Genomic DNA, 21,729 nt, shown 5'->3' with positions numbered 1-21,729 from the left:
GCTTGCCACTCATCTGTGAGGTGCACATGCCTACTTGTGATGCTTAGGAAAGAATGATGCTATTTCTGGGGATCAACTGGCAGTGAGGCATTCTTAGCCATCAGATATACTTACTTAGGGCACCATTTGTTTCTTCGTGGATCATGATGCTTGCCAAAGAACTACTAATAGCTTCCAAAGATGCTTTTCAGTTTCAGGAAGTGTTTTGAGTTTAGTGAGGCAAAGGGATGCATGCAGTTCAGCCAACAGAGTGAGCTTCTCTGTTAACTCTGCTGTGACAAATCAGGATTTTAAAACTCACTAACCTGATAGTGGTGCTGAAGCTATGAGTGAGTTACCATGGTTTCTAAAGAAGGCTTCATTCTAAACAAATTCATATCATTTGCCATTTCCTTAATAGCCCAAAGCTAACCCTAAATACCAAATGTGTGTTTGACCAATGTCACCAAATTACATCATTCAGTTTAATCAGGTGCTTTATTTTCCTGAAAGTATTTCCATGTTCATTAACTTACTTGGTGTCACAACAGCTGTGCAAGGGAGGTTTAGTAGGTATTAGTGTCCCCACTTGAAAGATAAGGAAACTGAAACAGAGGAGTTGGTAAGTGCAGAGCAGAGCCTTGAATTGATTACATTTACTTAAGTCAGAATTGGAAATGTTGCCTTTTGGAGGCCTGCGTAGACATTGGTGGCCTGGCGAGATCTTTCTCTTGTCATCGGATGAGTAATGTTTCTGTTTTCTACTATTGCCTCAATAACTAATGAGGCAATAGTAGAAAATTAATGTTAATGGTTTACCATTCTCATGACTCCTTACCAGCTCTTTTTGGAAATACCAAGAGGCTTTTACAAGCATTACAAGTGATGACAAGTCAAGTGTAAACAATTGGGTATCTGGAGAACGTGGCGGAATTTAACAGTGAAGCAGATACTTGATGATCCTCACTACCCTGAATGACGAAATTGGTTCTCTTATATCCTAAAGGTTTTAGAGTCATCCACTGCCAGGCTGAGAGCCACCCTCTCCCCTGATTTTAAGAAAGGGAAAAGTAAGGCATGTAAAAGCAAATTGGTTTTCCAAAGGTCATTCATGATGGAAGGCCATGGCCACAAGGAAGGGAAGTCCGAACATATGGTAATAAATTTTTGTGGCCCCCCTCTCCCACATAGCAGCATGTCACCAAATTGTTAGGATTTGGGGGAAAAAATGAGATATGATGTGTGAGAGAAACACAATCTCTGTCTTAAGAAGGTGAAAATCCTGCTGGGAATGTAGCTAAACGATAGAACACTTGCCTAGCATGAGTGAGGTCCTGCAATTTAATGCCCAGCACCAAAACGAAGAAGATGCCATTTGTTTCTTAGGACTAACAGAATTCCCAGTGATTGCTGGGGTCATTGATTCTTCTTAGGAAAATCCCTAGAGGACCAACAACCATATCCACATCTTCAAAACCATCTGTAAGACCACTAGCCTCATGGGAACAACTGCCACTTGGTTACTATGAAATCCAATTTAGCCCTGGCAGCAACAGGCAATTTTCCATTAAGTGTTGGAGCTACAGTCCCATCTTTAGGACCCTCCAGAAATGTGCTGTGAGAATCTGACCCATGAATCTGATGAAAGCAGATTTCTGAGCTGCACGCACAGAGAGATGCACTAATGGAGAGAGAGGCCCAAACTCTGCTGTGTTTCAACAACCCAGGTTGGGGAGCAGGGAAGCCATGCACTCAGTACAGTCTTGTGCCTCGCACCTAGCAGAAACTCTCAGATTTTTTGAGAAAAGGGACTTGAACCCTCATATATATATATATATATATATATATATATATATAAACCTCTTTTAGAAGTCGATGACGAGATGCGTAGTTTTGCTGAAAAAGTGTTTGCCTCTGAAGTCAAAGATGAGGGAGGCCGTCATGAGATCTCTCCCTTTGACGTGGATGAGATTTGTCCGATTTCTTTTCACGAGATGCAAGCACACATATTCCACATGGAGACTCTGGCCACCTCTACAGAGGGCAGGAGGTAAGTGGCGTGGGGGGACGGCTTAGTACCTGAGCTCAAGGAATTGGAGTTGATGGGGCAGATACAGTTCAGTCTGAATGATGGTTCAACTCAGAGAAAGAACTCTGCCAGAATTAGAAACTCTCCCCCCAAGCCCATTCACTGTATTTTAGGGTGAGAACCAATGACAGAGAAAGAAGAAAGCAGTGAGCCCCAGACTCTCACCCACATCTCCCTGAGTCGAAGCCTCAAGCTACCTATGCAGTTGTTCCAAACCAAAGTGGGCCAACAGCTGTCCTGAATTTACTTGGCCTATATGCAGTTGCCACATAAACTGGAACTCACGAGGCTACATCTTCTAGCTGTGTCCCTAGCCAACCTAAGTGTTGTGTTTCCTGACCTGAGCCTTGCCTCCAGCCAGTCTGACAGCTTTTTGGCCTTAGGGATGCCGCTCTCCATTCCTGCCCTCTGTCCTGCCCATCCTGTGTTCATAATGCAGATTTATTGCCTCTCCCGAGTAGTCTTCAGAGATCCCTCTTGACAAAGTCTTATTTTCTTTTACTTGAACTACCCTAGGATTCACTGTGACTACCTGCCACACTTTAGTCCTCAAACCTACACTGACCACTTAGCTGGAATTCCCACTGCTCAGCCCTTCCCTCATCCCACCAGCCCTATCCTGTGATCTTACGTCTTTTAGGAAAAAAAAAACAACAAACCACCTCCTCTGGCATCACCCAAAGAACCTCACACAAGGCTTGTGTTAAATTAGAAGCTCAATAAGTATTTGTTGATTTGAGGAAAGAATATTTGATTTGAGGAAATAATATCAATCCAGGGACTGTGCTAGGGATTTTATATACATACATCTCACAGAGGGGCTAGGGCTGTAGCTCAGTGACAGAGCATTTGCCTAGCATGTGTGAGGCAGTGGGTTCAATCCTTAGCACCACATGAAAAATAAAACAAAGGCATTTTGTTCATATACAACTACGAAAAAAAATTTTTAAATAGTATATCAATCTCACAGAAATTCTCTAAGGTAGCTATTACTGCACCACTTTTTTTTCAGAGGGGAGATGGAAGCTCACAGAATTTAAGAAACATGAGCAAAGTGACACAATGAGTAACTGTTAGCCTGTGCTCACCGCAGCACTTAGACTCCCTCTTCTGCTGGGAGTAGACTGCCTGGGAGGAATGGTGTCATGTTCCCTAAGGGCCACTGTTCTGAGAAACACCAAAAGCAGCCCTTGTCAGGTGTCTTCAGTGACATCTTCTCTCTCTATACTTGTATTCTATTTCTGACACCTAATCCAATTTCTAATTTTCATTTTTTGTCTTCGAAATGAAATAGCATAATGAAACATTCATCTATTACAGTGAAAATCCTGATGAAGACTTCACTTTAAGTCCTCTTATTTTTAAATTTTTGAACCCAGGAAAAAACGTTTCCAAGGACGGAAGACCGTTAATTTGTCAATTCCAATAAGTGAGACATCTTCTACCAAACTGTCCCACATTGACGAATGCATTTCTTCATCTCCAACCTACGAGACCGTGCCCGATTTTCAGAGAGTGCAGATCACGGGTGACTATGCCTCTGGGGTGAGTTGTCCTTGCCACTCAGACAAAGCTACTGGGAAGCCGCTCAGCTGGGCTCTTAGTTTCTCACCTTCTCCCACTTCCTGTTAAAGAAGGTGTCCTCTCATCTGTCCTTTGTTCTGCTTCGGGGTAGCACTTCCTTACTAATGTGATATGTTTTCTATTCCTGTAATACTTTTATCATCCCACATGGTTTCTCCTCTGTGTCCTTTGCTTGTGTGGAGAACATGGGCAGTGCATGTGCCCCAGAATACACAGGACAGATTTTGACAGCAGGACCAAAGAGCAGCAAGGAGAGATGGTCAAGTCTCGCTGATGACTCCCTAAAACAGGAAAGGGAACCTCAGGGAGGCACAGGAGCTCTAGGGGAAAGATGGACCCAAGGGAAACCCAGAATGGAGCAGGCAGCATAAGCATAAACCAAGAAAGGAAACAGATCAGGAGAAAGGGACAAATGAAGGAGAGGTCAGAAAAAAAAAAAGATGAGAAAGAAATTAGAACATTCTAAGGGACTGGTTTTTTTTTTTTTTTTTGGACCAACTAAATTCTCCAGTTTCATGTCAAATGCTTACGCAGTAGATTACGCTTGGAACAGGAATAGTAAGTGCATGTTAATAACAACTTGACCTGTTTGTCCTATCCAGAACAGTTGGTCAATTAATAAATCTCTGCTGCACAGACTTGCAGTATAAGTGTCATATTGGCAAAACTGTTATTTAGCCATGGGTCTGTGCTCCAAATATAGCTTTAATGACCAGTCCTGAGCCCCCATCTCATGTAACTGACCCAGACAGGCTAAGTCCTAAGATATTAAGAAGTGACACAGCAATGAAATGCAAACCATTCTTGTTTATTTTTATTTATTTATTTTTATTTTGTATAACATAAGATGATCTGCAAATGGCAGGGTTTGGGACACTAAAGAACTTAAATGAAACATTTAATAGTATTAAGTACATGTGAAACACAGTTTGAGAACTCCAGAGTTCTCAAATTATAAGACAAACTTCATACCCATGAGTTTAGCAGAAATGAAAGCAGAAATAAAAAGAAAGATGGGAAGATTAAAAGAAAGATGGAAGAAAGGACAAGGCACACAGATACCAGGGAGTAACTGCTCCTCCTTTGAAAGCTAGAGGGCATCTGAAACTTGGCTTGCAGTCTTGTAGGACATCTTCTACTTGGTGGCTGAATATAGCTAAGCCACTGAACAACTCCCCCTGGCTGTGGACTGTACCCACACCAGTCTTCATCCTTGGAATGCAGAGAGGTAAAGGGGGAATCAGGGTTAAAGATCTGAGGCCTTAATTCCTGATAAACAATTGATTCAATTTATTTCTTTATCCATTTATTTTGATTGATTCAATTTAATTCGTCCTCATTCAGCAGCCTCTCAGTGCTGGGCATTGTGTGGTAAGTGAGGACAGAAAGGTGAATAAGAACCAGCTCAGTCCCGGAGGACCTGACAGTCTGGCGGGCTCTTCGGTGGCAATGGGACAAGTATACCATTGGGAGCAGACCCCCAGACCTAGCAACTGTGCCAGATTCTTCGGTATTTTATTCTTCAAGTAAAAATACTTGAACTGATTAGGATCCATTCCTATAACTCAAACCATAGGGAACAAGCTTTTGTTTGTCCCAGGAGAAAAAGTCTTTGGACTCCAATTATGATCATTCAATGATTTCCAATTATACTGCCTGGGCAGGGCTGGCCCAGCCATGGGTTAGGGGTGGGGAAGGAAAATGGACCAGGTTAGGAAATTTCCAGTGTTTCTAACAAAGCTTTACTTTGGAAGTTCTCTAGTTTCAGCCAGAGGTAAGGTTCTCTTTCAAACTATCCACAGGAATAACTTGTTACAGGATGATGTTCTGATCCATCCGTCGTTGCAGAAGGCAGTACTTGAGTGATAGGGTCTGAGGGACTTAAGACACTGTATTTATCCCAAAATATTTCCCTGATTGAACAAGTGGTTCAAATTCTCACGATTAGAATTGCATTGTCTTGGGCTGGGGATGTGGCTCAGGCAGTAGGGCGCTCGCCTGGCATGCGTGCGGCCCAGGTTCAAACCTCAGCACCACATACAAACAAAGATATTGTGTCCGCCGATAACTAAAAATAAATATTAAAAAAATTCTCTCGCGCTCTCTCCCTCTCTCTTAAAAAAAAAAAAAAGAATTGCATTGTCTTTCAGTTGAGAGATTGTCTTCAGAAGTCAATCATATACCATGGAAGGAAATAAGTATATACCATGTTAGACTAAGTTCTTTTAATCATATTTGTTGGATAAGCATTGTGATGTAGCAAAAGTCAAAAACCAAAACAGGGGGTCTGGGGTTGAGAAAGAAATTAGAACATTCTCATGGTAGAGCATTTGTCTAGCATGGCAAGGCCCTGGATTTGATTCCCAGCATGATCCCCACAAAAAACAAAAAAACAAATATAAGACTATAAGGGAAAGACTCACAGGACTGGTATGTTTTGGTGGAGATGAGTTAGAAAAACTCCCAGACCTGCTCCTGGAGTGGACCCAGAATCCAAATCTATTCAAAAACAGGGGGAAGGAAAGTGAGGCTCATCATGGCCTTCAATACACAGGTGAGCTGGGAGGTGCCAGAGATAAGCTCCACCCAGCATTAAGATTTTTACAGGACTCTGATGCTCTGGCATTTTCTTGGCAGGTAACAGTTGAAGATTTTGAAGTGGTTTGTAAGGGTCTATATCGGGCATTGTGTATACGGGAGAAATACATGCAGAAGTCATTTCAGCGGTTCCCGAAAACCCCTTCCAAGTACTTGAGAAACATTGATGGTGAAGCTTGGGTAGCTAATGAAAGCTTCTATCCAGGTAACTTATTTTCTTATAAAATGAAAAGGAAGCCGGGCACGGTGCATGCCTGTAATCTCAGTGGCTTGGGAGGCTGAGACAGGAGCAATCTCAGCAACTTAGAGAGGCCTCAAGCAACTCAGCAAGACTCTAAATAAAATATAAAAGAGGGCTGGGGATGTAGCTCAGTGGTTAAGCACCCCTGAGTTCAATCCCATGGACCAAAAATAAATAAATAAATAAAATGAGTAAGGATATATTCTTTGATTTAACTACTAAATATTACATTTAAACTATGCCCCTAGGTTGCAAGTAATCCAGTCTAAAAATATCATAGTCCTCTCTGGCTCCATTCTGCCTGCTCCCCACATGTCCAAAATCACTTGACTCAGTTTGTACAGCATTTCTTTAAACCTGTTCTTTCTTACCTAATTTAGATCTATATTTCTCCTTGTTTATTGTGGTAACTTCCAAATTACTCTGATACATTTTAATCTCACATTCTTTCAGTTCATCCTCACTTTTGAAACTCTGTCACAAAATAAAAAATAAAAAGAACTGGGGGTGAGGCTTAGTGGTAGAGCATCCCTGGGTCCAATCCCAGTACTGCTGGTGGGGGGAACTATACATAGATGTGAGTACTTCCTCTTCCGGACAGAAACCTTCAGCTGCTCCTGTTAATTTCAAAGTAAGTCCAGTCTTGAGCCTGGCACTCCAGGCCTGTGGCCATCTGGCCTCCTAACTTCATTTTGTTTCTTTTTGGACCTGCCTGCTCAACCTATCTCTAAACTTATTGTCCTACTCTACCCTGTGCACTCTTCGTTATAGTTGGAAGTATTGCCTGATCTTCGTGTAGCTCAAGACTTTCTTGCTCCTGGACAGCTGGGCTGTTCCCTGTCTCCAGAGCTAATTGACCCTGTGTCCCAGTGTGTAGCTCCAACCTAATCTTTCAAGACACAGCCCAAATACTTCATTTCTTACCTGCCTCTGACCTTTGGATAGAAGTGAACTCTGTGTTCTGACTTTCTGTAACATTTTATTTGTGTATCTCAGTTTTAACTTTCTACCTTTTATATAAGTTAAATACAGATATTCTTTTAATAGCCAGCCTTTGATAATTTTAGATTTCTATTGTGTTATTACCTGTACCATACTTGATTTAACCAATTTCTACTTTCAGACATTTATATTTCTGATTTTTAAAAACTTATTTCCAACAAGGCTACAATGAATATCTTTGAGAAACTGTCTTTAGGATTATACTCTAGAAATGAAATTTCTAGAGAGGCAAGTATGTTGGATTTTTTTGACCTTTCAAATCGTCATATTATCAAAGATCTCAAGTTCTATGAGCTCATCTCTGTAATCGTGTTAAACATTTGTCCACTTTGGTGACTCATAATATTGGTTTGCCCATCCTCTACAATACTGACCTTTAGAATGGTTATCTTGCCTGTGTAATTTCTCTAATATACTTAAATATAAAAACTATAAAATTGTTATTTAATATGGCCACATATTGTTTCCTTTCTTTGGTGTTTCTTATCTCCCATTTTTTTTTCTTTTTTTAAACTTTTTTTTTTATACCTTTAGTAATTTATTTATTTCTATGTGGTGCTGAGGATCAAACCCAGGCCCCGCCCGTGCTAGGGGAGCACTCTACCACTGAGCCAATATCCCAGCCTTATCTCCCAGTTTTGAATAGGAAATATTCAAACTTCTTCCTCCTCCACCCCACTCCCACCTCCCTTCCTCCCCCTTCCTCCCCCCCTCTCCCTCCCTCTCCCCCTTCCCCTCCCCTCCCCTCCCCCTCCTCCTATTGAACCTGGTACTTTACCACTGAGCTGTATCCCCAGCCCCTTTTATTTTTTATTTTGAGACCGGGTCCTGCTAAGTCACCAGGGTCTTGCTAAATTGCTGAAGCTGACCTCAAATTTGCCTCAACCTCCTAAATCAGTGGGATTACAGGCAAGTGCCACCGTTCCTGGCTAATCATGCTAGGCTTTATTATTTTTGTCACTCCGACTACTTTAGGCGTGACTTGCAAAGAGATTTTGTGATGCCTTCCTTGGGCACAGCATTACACAAGCATGAATGACCATATTTGTTGAAAATAAAGGAGTGAGTGCTTAAAAATTGTGCCAGTGTGGAATGTATCTCGGGCCTTCTTAGGCTGAAATTGTCAGCAGTGGAAAGAAGGCAACATTTACCCACTTCCTCTTTTCTAAGTTCCTTTAGCAGAAATTATATGTGCTTTAAAAGGTGGTAAACATAATTAAAATTATAATTCCTATAATAAAAAATGATTTTATTTCTCCCTTTATATTAAAACCACTTTAGGAAACTATTCTGTATGATACTATAAAGATTGATACATGTCATTGTACATTTGTCAAAATTCATGGGGTGTACCAAACCAAGAATAAATCCTAATGAAAACTGTGGACTTTCAGTCAAAATGACAAGTCAATGTAGACCTGTCAATTATAACACTTGTTATCTCTGATGCAGGATGCCAATAGTGGGGGAGGCTGGCCATGTGGGATGAGGGTTGGGGATATATGAAAACTACTTTCCACTCAATTTTTCTGCTTACCTAAAGCTGCTCCTAAAAAAATTATTAAATAAAAAATACAATCTGAGTCAGACATGGTAGCACATGTCTGGAATCCCAGGAACTCAGGAGGCTGAAATAGGAGGATCACAAATTAAAGGCCAGCTTCAGCAATTTAGCAAGACCCTGTCTCAAAATAAAAATTCTAAAGGGCTAGGAATGCCGGGCATGGTAGGGCATGCCTATAATCCCAGTGGCTTGGGAGGCTGAGGCAGGAAGGAGGTTTACAATTTCAAAGCCAGCCTCAGCAACTTAGTGAGGCGCTAGGCAACTCAGTAAGACCCTGTCTCTAAATAAAAAATACAAAATGGGATTGGGGATGTGGCTCAGTGGTCCAGTGCCCCTGAGTTCAATCACCAGTACCAAACAACAACAACAAAAAAGGGCTTGGTCGTAGCTCAGTGGTAGAGTACCCCTGGGTTCAAGGGTAACCATCCAAACTCTTTCTTTTTTTTTTTCTTTTATTTTTTTATTTTTAAATTTTTTTTATTGTTGGTCGTTCAAAACATTACACAGTTCTTAATACATCATCTTTCACAGTTTGATTCAAGTGGGTTATGAACTCCCAACTTTACCCCGCCAAACTCTTTCTTAACTGTGGTTTTACCTTTGCTTTTATGCAATTCTTTTATTTTATCATTTATTTATTTATTTGAGATGGAGTCTCACTCATTTTATTGCCCAGACTGGTCTTGAACTCCTGGGCTCAAGCAATCCTCCTGCTTCAGCCTCCTAAGCAGTTGGGACTACAGGCATATATCACTGTGTCCCGCTCTTTGAAATTATTTAACAGGATAATAAACTGCTCTTAACAGGCCAGGTGCGGTGGCACATAATAAAATGCTGGTAATCCCAGCAGCTCGGGAGGCTGAAGCAGGAGGATCACAAGTTCAAAGCCAGCCTCAGCAAAAGCAAAGCATTAAGCAACTCAGTGAGACCCTGTCTCTAAATAAAATACAAAATACTCCTGGGGATGTGGCTCAGTGGTGAAGTGCCCCTGAGTTCAATCCCTGGTACCTCCCCCCCAACAAAATGCTCTAAACAGGAAGCCTATAATGACCAACTTCAGTAAAAAATTAAAATTATTTAAGTTGTATATCAATTACTTTATGTAAACTTCTAAATAATTCAAAAATTATTCTTATACTAGATAAAACATTATTATTATAGTCATTTTATACTATGAACTTAATCATCTTTGAACACATAATGTGAAAAAAAAATTTATTTACTGGATAAATTAAATACAGTTGGATAATTATAACTTATGAAGTATGGGATGCCAAACTAATGATATATTGTAGTTTTTCATATTTTGGTTACTTTTACATGGTCATTCATCCTTGTGCTGATATATTACTCTGTTTTATTGAAAAAGTCTTTACCCCTCCTCCGAAGAAGGGAGAAGACCCCTTCCGAACAGATGACCTTCCAGCAAACCTGGGCTACCACCTCAAAATGAAAGACGGTGTGGTTTACATCTACCCTAACGAGGCAGCAGCCAGCAAGGATGAGCCCAAGCCATATCCTTACCCCAATCTGGCCGACTTCTTAGATGATATGAACTTTCTGCTTGCTTTAATTGCCCAAGGACCTGTGTAAGTTTTTTAGTGAGACCTGGCTAACAACCAGTGCTACTATTATTAATAATAAGAATACATTTTTATCAAATGCTCACTCTGTTCAAATACTATATTAAACCTTTGGTTACCTTATTTCTTTGATTTTTCACAAATGCTCTATGAGGCATTTTTATAGTTTTATATGCTGAAACTTTGTAGAGTTAAGTAACTTATCCAAAGTCAGACAGATGGCTGAAAAGGGATCTGAGCCCAAATCTGCTGACTGCAAAGCCAGGGCTCTCAACTTTTTTTTTTTTTTTTTTTACTGGGGATCAAACCAGGGTTTACATTCCCTGAGTTTATCCCTGAACTACATCCCCAGACCTTTTTACTTTGAGACAGAGTCTCACTTAATTGCTGAGGCTGGTATTACAAGTGTCTGCCCTATGCTCAGCTGGGACCATTAACTTTAGACAACACTTGTCACCACTGATATTAAAATGCCTTCTCAAGTTCTCCCTTGTGATTATGTCCAACTTTGATGAAGAAGTGGAGCTCAATGCTTTTTTTTTTTTTTTTTCCCTTGGTAGTACTGGGAATTGAACCCAGGGTCTTACACAAGCTTGGCAAATACTCTGCCACTGAGCTACATCCCCAGCCCTTTTTAAAACTTCATTTTGAGTCAGGGTCTGCTGAAGTTCTCCAGGATGGCCTTGAACTTGTGATCCTCCTGCCTCTGCCTCTCGAGTAGCTGGGATTACAGGCATGTGCCAAACGCCCCACTTGGAGCTCAGTACTTTTCAGTGAGATTAACTGTATAGAAGCCTGAAACATTTGTTCTAATATTTGTTTCCTTTGGTTGATAAGGGTTCTGATGATTTTGAAATTGTGATTGTTTTCCTTTAATGTTCGGACTGTTTTAGAATTACGTGATTTTTATTTTTCACAGTAAGACCTATACCCACCGTCGCCTGAAGTTCCTCTCTTCCAAGTTCCAAGTCCATCAGATGCTCAATGAGATGGATGAGCTTAAGGAGTTGAAAAACAACCCCCACCGAGATTTTTATAACTGCAGGAAGGTAAAAAGTTTAGATACTCAGAGATAATTCCTGGCAAAAACATTAATCCAATGATTTATTGAAAAGGGCAAGAACACTATTTTCTAATTAATCAAAATTTTCTCAGGTTTTGTGGATTTTTAGTGAAAGCAGAGACTATGTCTAAATTACTATGTTCCAGAGAAAGATATACCAAACTCTTAGCATAAAAAATTATAAGTGTGTGTGTGTGTGTGTGTGTGTGTGTGTGTGTGTGTGTGTGTGTGTAGTGCTGGGAGTCAAACTCAGGGCTTCACACACTTGAGGGAAGTATTCTACTTAACATGGGCAGGACCCTGGGTTTGATCCTCAGCACCGCACTTATCATCAAAAACAAAAATAAGAAAAACAAACAAAACTTCACAAATTAAAATTCTAGGATTTACAAGATCTTCCTTCTAGTTATTTTTCTTCTGCTTCCTGAGTTAAAACTTTGGGGGAAGTAATTAAATAGTAGTTTTTGAGTTCCAGTGTCCTCATTTGTAAAATTGGGAAATATATCTGCTCAAAACAGCTTCTGTGAAATTGTGAGTACCCAATGAGCTAATGACTGTGAAAATCAATCAATTAGAAACACTTACAGTATGTGTTCTGGCAAGTTAAATGATTGGCAGAAAGTAGGAATAGGAAACATCTGAACAAAAATTTAGGCCCAAATCTTAGCTCAGCTTTATGTCTAATTTTGGACAAATAAATAATCTGTCAAAACATCATTTTATAAACTGGGTACAGTGGCCTAGTTTATAATCCTGTAATCCCAGTGACTTGGGAAACTGAGGCAGGAGGATTGCCAAATTCTAAGTCAGCCTCAGCAACTAGCAAGACCCTCAGGAACTGAGACCCTGTCTCAAAACAGAAAAAAATAAAAAGAGTTGGGGATGTATCTCAGTGTTAAATCACCTCTGGGTTCAATTCCCAATACCAACAAAATAAAACAAACCCCAAACATTTCATCTTATAAAATCATACTTATAAAAATATCTATCTCATAAACATCATCACTGTGCCATAGCCTCATCATTTCAACCCTATCTTCTTTTGGGAGGAAAGCTATGGTAGCTACATTACTTCTAACTGTATTTCCGGGGTGGAGAATGGTCCCCAAGAATTCTGTGTGGGTCAAATGTGGAAGTATATTGGATGTACTCATGCACAAGAGAAGCAAGCACTATGACTGCATCTAGTCAAATCTTATACATCCTTGCACAGGCACAGAAAGGGTGAAAATGGGTTCTTTATTGCTGGGTCACCTCCACCAGCTGTCAGTTCCTACCACCAATTTTTATTCCATTCTTCTGCCACAGTAGGATTTGCAGGCACCATAGCCTCTAACAGAGTATAACTAAAGCTGATGGCTGGTTTTTCTTTCTCTGAATATGCACACAGGTGGACACCCACATCCATGCAGCTGCCTGCATGAACCAGAAACATCTGCTGCGTTTTATTAAGAAATCTTACCAAATTGATGCTGACAGAGTGGTCTACAGCACCAATGAGAAGACTCTGACACTGAAGGAACTCTTTACTAAATTAAAAATGCACCCATACGACCTGACTGTTGATTCTCTGGATGTTCACGCTGTAGGTGAACCTATCTCAAAACCCCACGTATCTTTCTCCTATGACTCTGCTTCTCACTGTCCTCTCAATTATGTTGATTTACCACCCTTACAGAAAGCCACTTTTGAAGTTCACTCACTGTCTGTCATTTGTCCCAGATTTCATTCTCAGAGCCCAACCCCTTCCCCTGTTATCAGCTCCCTGTTCCTCTTGGCTATTCCCTAGCACTCTGTGTCCAGGCAGCTGATAATCTTACGGTTCTACTCCTGTTTCTTGATCCAGGGGCGCCAGACATTCCAGCGTTTTGATAAATTCAATGACAAATACAATCCTGTGGGAGCCAGCGAGCTAAGGGACCTCTACCTGAAGACAGATAATTGCATTAACGGAGAATATTTTGCCACTATCATCAAGGTGAGGAAGAACCAACTGAATCTTTTGGGGGGAAGGAAGGGGTGTAGGGGATGAACCAACTGGATCTATGGAAACTGGCATGGCTCTTGAGGAAGGAGGGAGGGAAGAAGGACAGAAGGAAGGGAAGATGTGGTTCCTCATCTCTGGAGTCGAGCCCTACCCAAAAGAATGCAAGTATTTCTTCTGAAGCAGCCACTCTAATAATTTTAACAGACCTCTATTAAAGTTAAGGGTGTAGCTTGGGGATTAAGGACCTGGCTTTTCCAGGCTCTGGGTGCAAATTCAGGAAGAGCTGGGTGGGAATCCACACTCATCCTCACGATGCCTGTGTCTTAGGGAGCACGTGGAGTTGGGAGCAGTGTGTTTTGCGGGGAGAGGAAATATGAAGAGCTGCATTTGTTTTGCGGGCCCCTCAGATATCTCATCTTCAGTCTGACTTTTTTCTCTCAGGTCTCTGTCAGGTTCTATGGGTCTTTTATCCTCACTGAATTCTCCTCCTGAATTCTGAGAGCCATTAGATCTTCACTGAGAAATATTTTCCAAAATATTTTTCCTTTTATGTTTGTTTGTTTGTTTTTAACATTCCCTCCATTCTTCTTAGTAACCATCACCTCTCCCTAGATCCCATGGGTTTAGGCCCCTGAGGGGCTGGTGGGAATCTCTGGCTTTGGATTCCTGTTTTGGCTTTGCAGGAGGTAGGTGCAGACCTGGTGGAGGCCAAGTACCAGCATGCAGAGCCCCGCCTGTCCATCTATGGCCGTAGTCCTGAAGAGTGGAACAAACTCTCCTCCTGGTTTGTCAGCAACCGCATCTACTGCCCCAACATGACATGGATGATCCAGGTCCCTAGGATCTAGTATGTACCTGCCCATGGGAAGCCTATAGCCTGTTCCCATGACCTGCCTCAGCGGCCCTGCTTGAACAAGCAACATGCAGACCACGTAGACAGAAGTCAGTTTTGTTGAAGCAGCACCTCAGTACAGGGCCCTGCATGCTTGGTTCTGTCCACTCTGGGCACAGCACTGTTGACCACATACAGGAATTAGAAAGAGCATTTCAAGTTCAATATTGGAACCAGAATCTAAATAAGCACCAAGCTAAAAGAAGAACTGTGTACATTTCAGTGGATACTTTCTTTCTCCTGGTCTCCTCTGTGTCCAGTTCATTCTTTCCCACATTCATCTGGACTGGGATGTAGCTGTCTTGTATCAGAACTGTGACCAGGGTCTGCTGATTGTCCCACCCACATGTGAACGTGCTCAAGTTCTCCATGATCACATGTTTTCCTTCAAGAGTCCCAAACTGGTACTGGGAGGAAGTGAGGAAGTGGGCTCCCTTTCATGCCACACATCATCACTCACTGCCTTCAGGGATAGTTTCTCTCTCAGTAGGTTCAGTATCATTGATGTTTTATCTAACTTACTTGTGTATGTGTTCTCTGGCAACCGCCCAGGTGCTCTGTGTGCCCTGTGGCAATGCAAGAGTTTTATCCTGTCTCTTAGGCCAAAAAAAATTAGATCTTTGACAGGGGTAGCACTTTCCATCTAATACCATTAAGGTAGCAAGGCAGTAGAGTATGGTGATGAGGAGTACGTACTCTGGCTCCAGACTGGCTGTGCTTGAATGCTGGTTCTACTACTTACTAGCTGTGTGACTTGGGCAAGTTACATGACTTCTCTGTGCCTTTGTTTCATTGTCTCTCAAAAGGAGTAAAAATGGCACCTAACATTTTTATGAAGATTGAATTAACTGATATTTTTGGCCACTTCTTAGAACAGCGGCTGGCATATATAAAGTGCTATAGTCTGTTGTTACCATGGATCAGAGAGATTCTTTTTAATTCTTTTTAAATTTGTTCTTTTTAGTTATATATGACAGTAGAATGTCATACATACACGGAGTATAACTTCCCATTCTTATGGTTGCATGTAATGTGGAGTTACACAGGTTGTGTATTCATACATGAACGAAGGAAATTTATGTCCAATTCATTCTACTATCTTTCCCATTCCCATCTCTCCTCCCTTCCCCCTATTTCCTCTTGTTCTATCCCGGGAAACCCATTACCCCCCATTGTGAGTCAGCATCAGCATATCAAACAAAACATTTGGCCTTTGGTTTTTTGGGGATTGGCTTATTTCCGCTTAGCATAGTAGTGTCCACTTCCAAATGCCATAATTTTATTCTTCTTTGTGGCTGAGTAATATTACATTGTGTAGTACCACAGATCAGAGATATTCTTTTTTAAAAATTTATTTTGTAGTTGTTGATGGACCTTTATTTTATTCATTTATTTATATGTGGTGCTGAGGATCGAACCCAGTGCCTCACTCATGATAGGCAAATGCTCTACCACTGAGTCACAACCCCAGCCCAGATCAGAGATATTCTTGATCACCGTTTCATGCTCACCAACTTGTATACCATGTACTTGTATAAATAACTGAAACTTTGCTCATTCTCTATCTGGATGTAAGTGTGAAGGCTTGGTTTTCTTACCATAGGGGGTTTGTAGAAGAGAAGGTCTAGAAGAGATGGCACATAGTTTAGAAATACTTCCTCTGCCTATCCCAAACTGAACCCCTCTTTATGGGTAAGCAAGAAAAATATATGGGAGTGGATGTGGGGTGAACATTCCAGTTCTTTTTTCTGTACATGGTATTTGATCCTCTGATTCTCTCATAAGGGGGCCATCAATTCTAAAAAAATCTTCTCCTTTCCTTCTAATTTCTCTTTATTCTTGCCTCCAGTGATGTGTTCCGATCTAAGAATTTCCTCCCACACTTTGGAAAGATGCTGGAGAATATTTTCCTGCCGGTGTTTGAAGCCACCATCAACCCCCAGGCTCACCCAGACCTCAGTGTCTTCCTCAAGCACGTAAGCATGACCTTTCAGGCCTTCATACTGCTGTTCATGAACCAGTCCCGCGGCCTGGCCAAGAATAACTCTTGGTGCTTATCTCTTTACGTTTGGTCCTTGTCTTTGGAACTGAAAGTTTATCTCAAGATAGGGACCCTGCAGTTGGACTGAACTCATTGCATGGCTCACTTTTCCTGACAGATTACTGGCTTCGACAGTGTGGATGATGAGTCCAAACACAGTGGTCACATGTTTTCCTTCAAGAGTCCCAAACCTCAGGAATGGACAATGGAAAAGAATCCATCTTACACTTATTATTGTTATTACATGTATGCAAACATCATGGTGCTCAACAGCCTGAGAAAGTAAGTACCAGAGAGCCAGGAATAGGGCTGGGGGTGTTGTTCAGTGGCAGAGTGCTTGCCCTGCATGCAGTGTAGCCCTGGGTTTGATCCCCAGCACCCCAAAAGAAAGAAAGAGCAAGGGGTAGGGGAGGAGGGAGGGAAATAAAACTGCTGAAGAAAGGGCCTGTCTGTCACAGCTCTGTCCTCATGCATCAGCCCTCCAAGGTCCTCTACAGATTCCAACTCCAGTGTGTCCCATTGACCCAAATCAGAATTTCTTTTCTTTAACTGGTTCTTCCATTTCTTTATTTATTTAGGGACAAAATTAGACATTTTTGGTGACTTCAGTTAACTTTCACAGTTCCTTTTCATTAGAAGTTTAGGAATTTTTGTTTATCATTGTGCAATTTATTATAAAACTCCTTATTTTTACCTTTCCTGTTGTCTCTGGATAAGGAGTAGAGGAGGATTATATGGATTGTGTATGGTGCTGGGGATTGAACCTAGGACCTCACACATGCTAAGCATGTATGTGCTCTACCACTGAGTTATAGTCCCAGTCCCTAATGGAGTTCTTTGGAACCATTTCCTCTAAAGTGTAAGCACCAGAAATGTTGAGATGGTGGTGCTGGTACATCTCCTGTTGAGACTGAAGATGTTTCAGTTCAACTATTAGTTACCTCCCGACTTCCATATCCTTTGCTACCTCTTTTTTAAAAAGTTTGTACTTAGGAAGTATTAAGAAGTTGAATTGGGATTGCCAATTTTGCTGAATCCTTTGGATGGATGCTCTCTTCCAGAGCATTTCTACTGAAATTTCTTGTAAACCAGTCTGCCTGGAACCTACAACTCCTTTGGCAATTTTATTTCCATAGGGAACGAGGCATGAATACATTTCTGTTCCGTCCTCACTGTGGGGAAGCTGGAGCTATCACCCACCTCATGACAGCATTCATGATAGCAGACAATATCTCTCATGGCCTGAATTTAAAAAAGGTAAGTTGGAGACTGTTCTTATTATTAATTTTTGTCACGGATATAAAGGTGTCTTTTTTTCTCCCTACCGTATTTGATTCCAGCACTGGAATCAAATTCAAGAGAGCATAAAAGATTTTTGAGATTATTGAGTGTGATTTATTCTATAGAGACAAGCAAAGGGACTCACATGATTACCTACCTAGTTGCCATAAGGGATGAGTTAATGCAGATCTCCTGACTTCTGGTTTACAACACTGAAAAGGGATAATTCAGGGGTGGTTTGGCTTACCTTGAGTTACTTTTTGCCAGATTTCTTGTTGTAGCATGCTTTAAAATGTCTCTTGTGAGAGTCAGAACTTCCGTGTGGCTGGGGAAAAGTAGGTTTCAGGTCGAAGTCTTTTGAGCTTTAATTGCCTAAGATCATCTTACTTAAGCAATTAAAGTTCAAATAAACAACGTGGTTTGACTCAATGCTTCTGAAAATGTACAATCCAAAATATATTTATGTTGGATAGTACTTACATTGAAACACTAGAATCCTTCTTTACTAAGAGTTTAAAGAGCAGGTGATAATTCTGTTGGAAGCTGAAGTTCCACGTAGAACAAGAGATTTTAAAGTTTCTAGTTTCTATTCCTCTTTCACTCTCCTTAAACTTGTTTTTTATCTTTTTTTTTTCAGAGTCCTGTGTTACAGTACTTGTTTTTCTTAGCCCAGATTCCCATTGCTATGTCACCACTAAGTAACAACAGCCTATTTCTCGAGTATGCAAAAAATCCTTTTTTAGATTTCCTCCAGAAAGGGCTAATGATCTCACTATCTACAGATGACCCGATGCAATTCCACTTCACCAAGGTACACAAATGGAATGTTGAGCAATACAAGAACATTTTCCTCAATGGTTATTTCCCACTCAAAACTTGAAAGTCAATCAAGGAATGAATTACAGTAGAGGGGGTAGAGAGAGAAGAGGGGAGGGGAGGGGAGGGGAGGGGAGGGAGGATAGTAGAGGAGAGGAAAGGCAGCAGAACAACAGACATGAGTATGTCAATATGTAAATCAATGGAAGTGTAACTGATGTGATTCTGCAATCTGTATATGGGGTAAAAATGGGAGTTCATAACCCACTTGAACCAAAGTGTGAAATATGATATATCAAGAACTACGTAATATTTTGAACAACCAACAATTAAAAAAATAAATAAAATAAATAAAAAATAAAAAAGAAAGTCAATCAAGGTGCTTTGTTATTCTCTTTGTGCAAGATGCATATTATTTCTTTTATTAATGTGTTCTTCTCTCTCTCTCTCATTTTCTTTTACTTCATGTAAATAAACTGCAGGAGCCCCTGATGGAAGAATATGCCATTGCTGCACAAGTCTTCAAGCTGAGTACTTGTGATATGTGTGAAGTAGCAAGAAACAGTGTTCTGCAGTGTGGAATTTCTCATGAGGTAGAACTGTCTTTGATTGGCTACCCTTCTGAGTAAAGGGTCTGGTAACTCAAATGTTGAAATATTAGAGAAACACATGTAGAAAAAATTTTCCAAGCCAGAAGTGGTGATGTGGTGACTTGGGAGGCTATGGTAGGAGGCCAGCCTCAGCAACTTAGCAAGACACTGTCTCAAAAATAAATAAATAAATAAAAATAAAAAGGGCTGAGAATGTGGCTCAGTGGTAAAGCAACCCTGGGTTAAATCCCTTGTATCCCCCCCACCAAATTTTTTCCCTCCACAAACCATATGCATTTGTTGTGGATAGAAACAGGGACTAGAAAAGATTATTCTATCTCTCTGGCCATACCTTGGGTAAGGGAAACAAAATTACTCACAATTTCTTAGTAGATTATACACATTGAAGCACTAGTGAGTGCTTGTAATGGTTTACTTTTTTTTTTTTCTTTTGCCTGTGGCCAACATAAAGGAATAAATTTTTGTGGGAGATTCTGTTATTGTTTATAACAGAGGTGGTGGCAAAGGGAAGAGACAACATTCTGCTTCTTTTTCTTTTATAGGAGAAAGCAAAGTTTCTGGGCAACAATTACCTTGAGGAAGGCCCTAGTGGAAATGATATCCGGAAGACAAATGTAGCCCAAATCCGCATGGCCTATCGTTATGAAACCTGGTGTTATGAGCTCAATTTAATTGCTGAGGGTCTTAAATCAACAGAATAAAATAAATAAACCAATACTAATATGAGTGAGATTTTTGTTGTAGAGTTTAAATAATAAAAGTACCAGTTATTGAGTTCCTGCTATATGAAAGACTGTTATCAGATGTTCCACTGGTTTAATTTCATTTAATCTTTTTCACAACTTCAAAAGGCAGATATTATCTACATTTGGGGAATGTTAATAAAATTAATAACCGACATGGGGGTAGGAAAGATGGAGGAATGAGACGAACATTATTACCCTAGGTACATGTATGACTGTACATATGGTGCAACTCTACATTGTATAGTACCAGAGAGAGAGATGAAAAGCTGTGCTCCGTCTGTGTACAATGAACTGAAATGAATTCTGCTGTTATGTATAACTAATTAGAACAACAGCAACTAAAAAGATTAATAATCTGCCAAGGATACACCTAGTGAGGTATAGCAGTGGGGACCAGAGTTTTCATGAGTTTCAGGAAAACAGTTACTAAAGCTACACAACAAAACAAAACAAAAAAACAAGCAAATGACTTGATATTGGGAGAATATAGACTTTTGCTTTTATAGAATTAAGCCTGGTTAAGGCTTTTAGAACCCTTTTAGAACCCTTAAAAAGTCCTTTGAAATGACACAGACATTACTACCCTGTGTACATGTACACTACCCATGTGACTTTGCACCATGTACAGCCAGAAAAACGAAGAGTTGTGCTCCATTTGTGTACAATGTATCAAAATGAATTCTTCTGTCATGTATAACTAATTAGAACAATTAAAAACAAAAAGTCCTTTGAGGGGCTGGGATTGTGGCTCAGTGGTAGAGTGCTTGCCTAGCACAGGTGGGGTCCGGGTTTGATCCTCAGCACCACATAAAAATAAAGGTATTATGTTGTGTCCATCTATACCCCAAAAATAAATATTAAAAAAAGTCCTTTGATAGCATTCAAGTAAATAGTGTCTTTCTTAGACAAAACCAGAGCAGATATGCTCTAATATAAAAAATTAGTACTTATATAAGTTATTATACTCTGGGATAATTTATCTTACAAGAAGATTCTTAGCTTACCAAGGTAAGATATACATTTAACTTTTCAGAAACATGCATGTTACTCAAGGTCAGGTAGAATTCCGGTTAGCCAGATGAATAACACATGTTTTCTATACACACAACCTTGTTGCCATCTGGTGGCTGGGCTGATATTTCATTCAGCTTATTCAAAAAGCAATTATTGGTCCAACATCTAAAGTATCAGATACTATTTTAGACACTAATATTAGAAATAATAAGATTTCATTTCTATCTTCAAATGGCTCACAGCACTGAACTATAGAGTGTAGGACTACAAATGTGATAAAGAGTTGTGTGAAACATTTCAGAAAACAATGATGTTTCAAGTGCAAAAAAAATGAAAGCAAATTCCTGCATTATTTCCACATTCTGTACAGGTAGCCAAAAGCATAGGTGTGACCCTGACGGCATGTTTGTACTAGCCCTGGTTTAAGAAGACTCTTCTTCCTGGTTTCTGAAGTTGAAGGCCTGTTTACCGAGTATTTGTAAGTCCCTTCAAGAACCTGGTTCTATTTTAATTGGCCTCCTACTCATCAAAATAATACAAACTGCTAAATTAAACACTCAATTCTCAGACTTACTGGGTTACCTTCTTCTTATCCTTAAGAGGGCAGTAGAATACATGCATGTGAATTAATTTATTAC

The 21,729-nt window shown here is 40.4% G+C and overlaps 1 protein-coding gene across 1 annotated transcript; it reads left to right on the top strand.

Moving 5' to 3' along the window:
• The first annotated feature begins 1,854 nt into the window (after window positions 1-1,854).
• Window positions 1,855-20,046, top strand: Ampd1 (adenosine monophosphate deaminase 1). The gene is made up of 14 exons (XM_005334904.4): window positions 1,855-2,029; window positions 3,448-3,613; window positions 6,290-6,455; window positions 10,427-10,646; window positions 11,560-11,689; window positions 13,094-13,288; window positions 13,550-13,681; window positions 14,374-14,537; window positions 16,432-16,558; window positions 16,742-16,905; window positions 17,760-17,880; window positions 18,542-18,715; window positions 19,203-19,313; window positions 19,874-20,046. The coding sequence occupies exons 1-14, from the start codon at window positions 1,863-1,865 to the stop codon at window positions 20,030-20,032; spliced, it is 2,196 nt and encodes a 731-aa protein (XP_005334961.2). The 5' UTR covers window positions 1,855-1,862; the 3' UTR covers window positions 20,033-20,046.
• Window positions 20,047-21,729: the final 1,683 nt, after the last annotated feature.

Source organism: Ictidomys tridecemlineatus, chromosome 11 (assembly GCF_052094955.1).
Source record: "Ictidomys tridecemlineatus isolate mIctTri1 chromosome 11, mIctTri1.hap1, whole genome shotgun sequence".
In the NCBI taxonomy this organism is placed as follows: domain Eukaryota; kingdom Metazoa; phylum Chordata; class Mammalia; order Rodentia; family Sciuridae; genus Ictidomys; species Ictidomys tridecemlineatus.
Note: the sequence above shows the minus strand (reverse complement) of the source record. Positions and strands in the feature narration are given on the sequence as shown.

Coding starts and splice junctions, on each gene's coding strand:
- Ampd1 (XM_005334904.4), top strand. CDS start 1,863: ATGCGTAGTTTTGCTGAAAAAGTGTTTGCCTCTGAAGTCAAAGATGAG. Junction 3,614..6,289: donor CGGGTGACTATGCCTCTGGG/GTGAGTTGTCCT, acceptor TTTTCTTGGCAG/GTAACAGTTGAAGATTTTGA. Junction 10,647..11,559: donor TTAATTGCCCAAGGACCTGT/GTAAGTTTTTTA, acceptor TATTTTTCACAG/TAAGACCTATACCCACCGTC.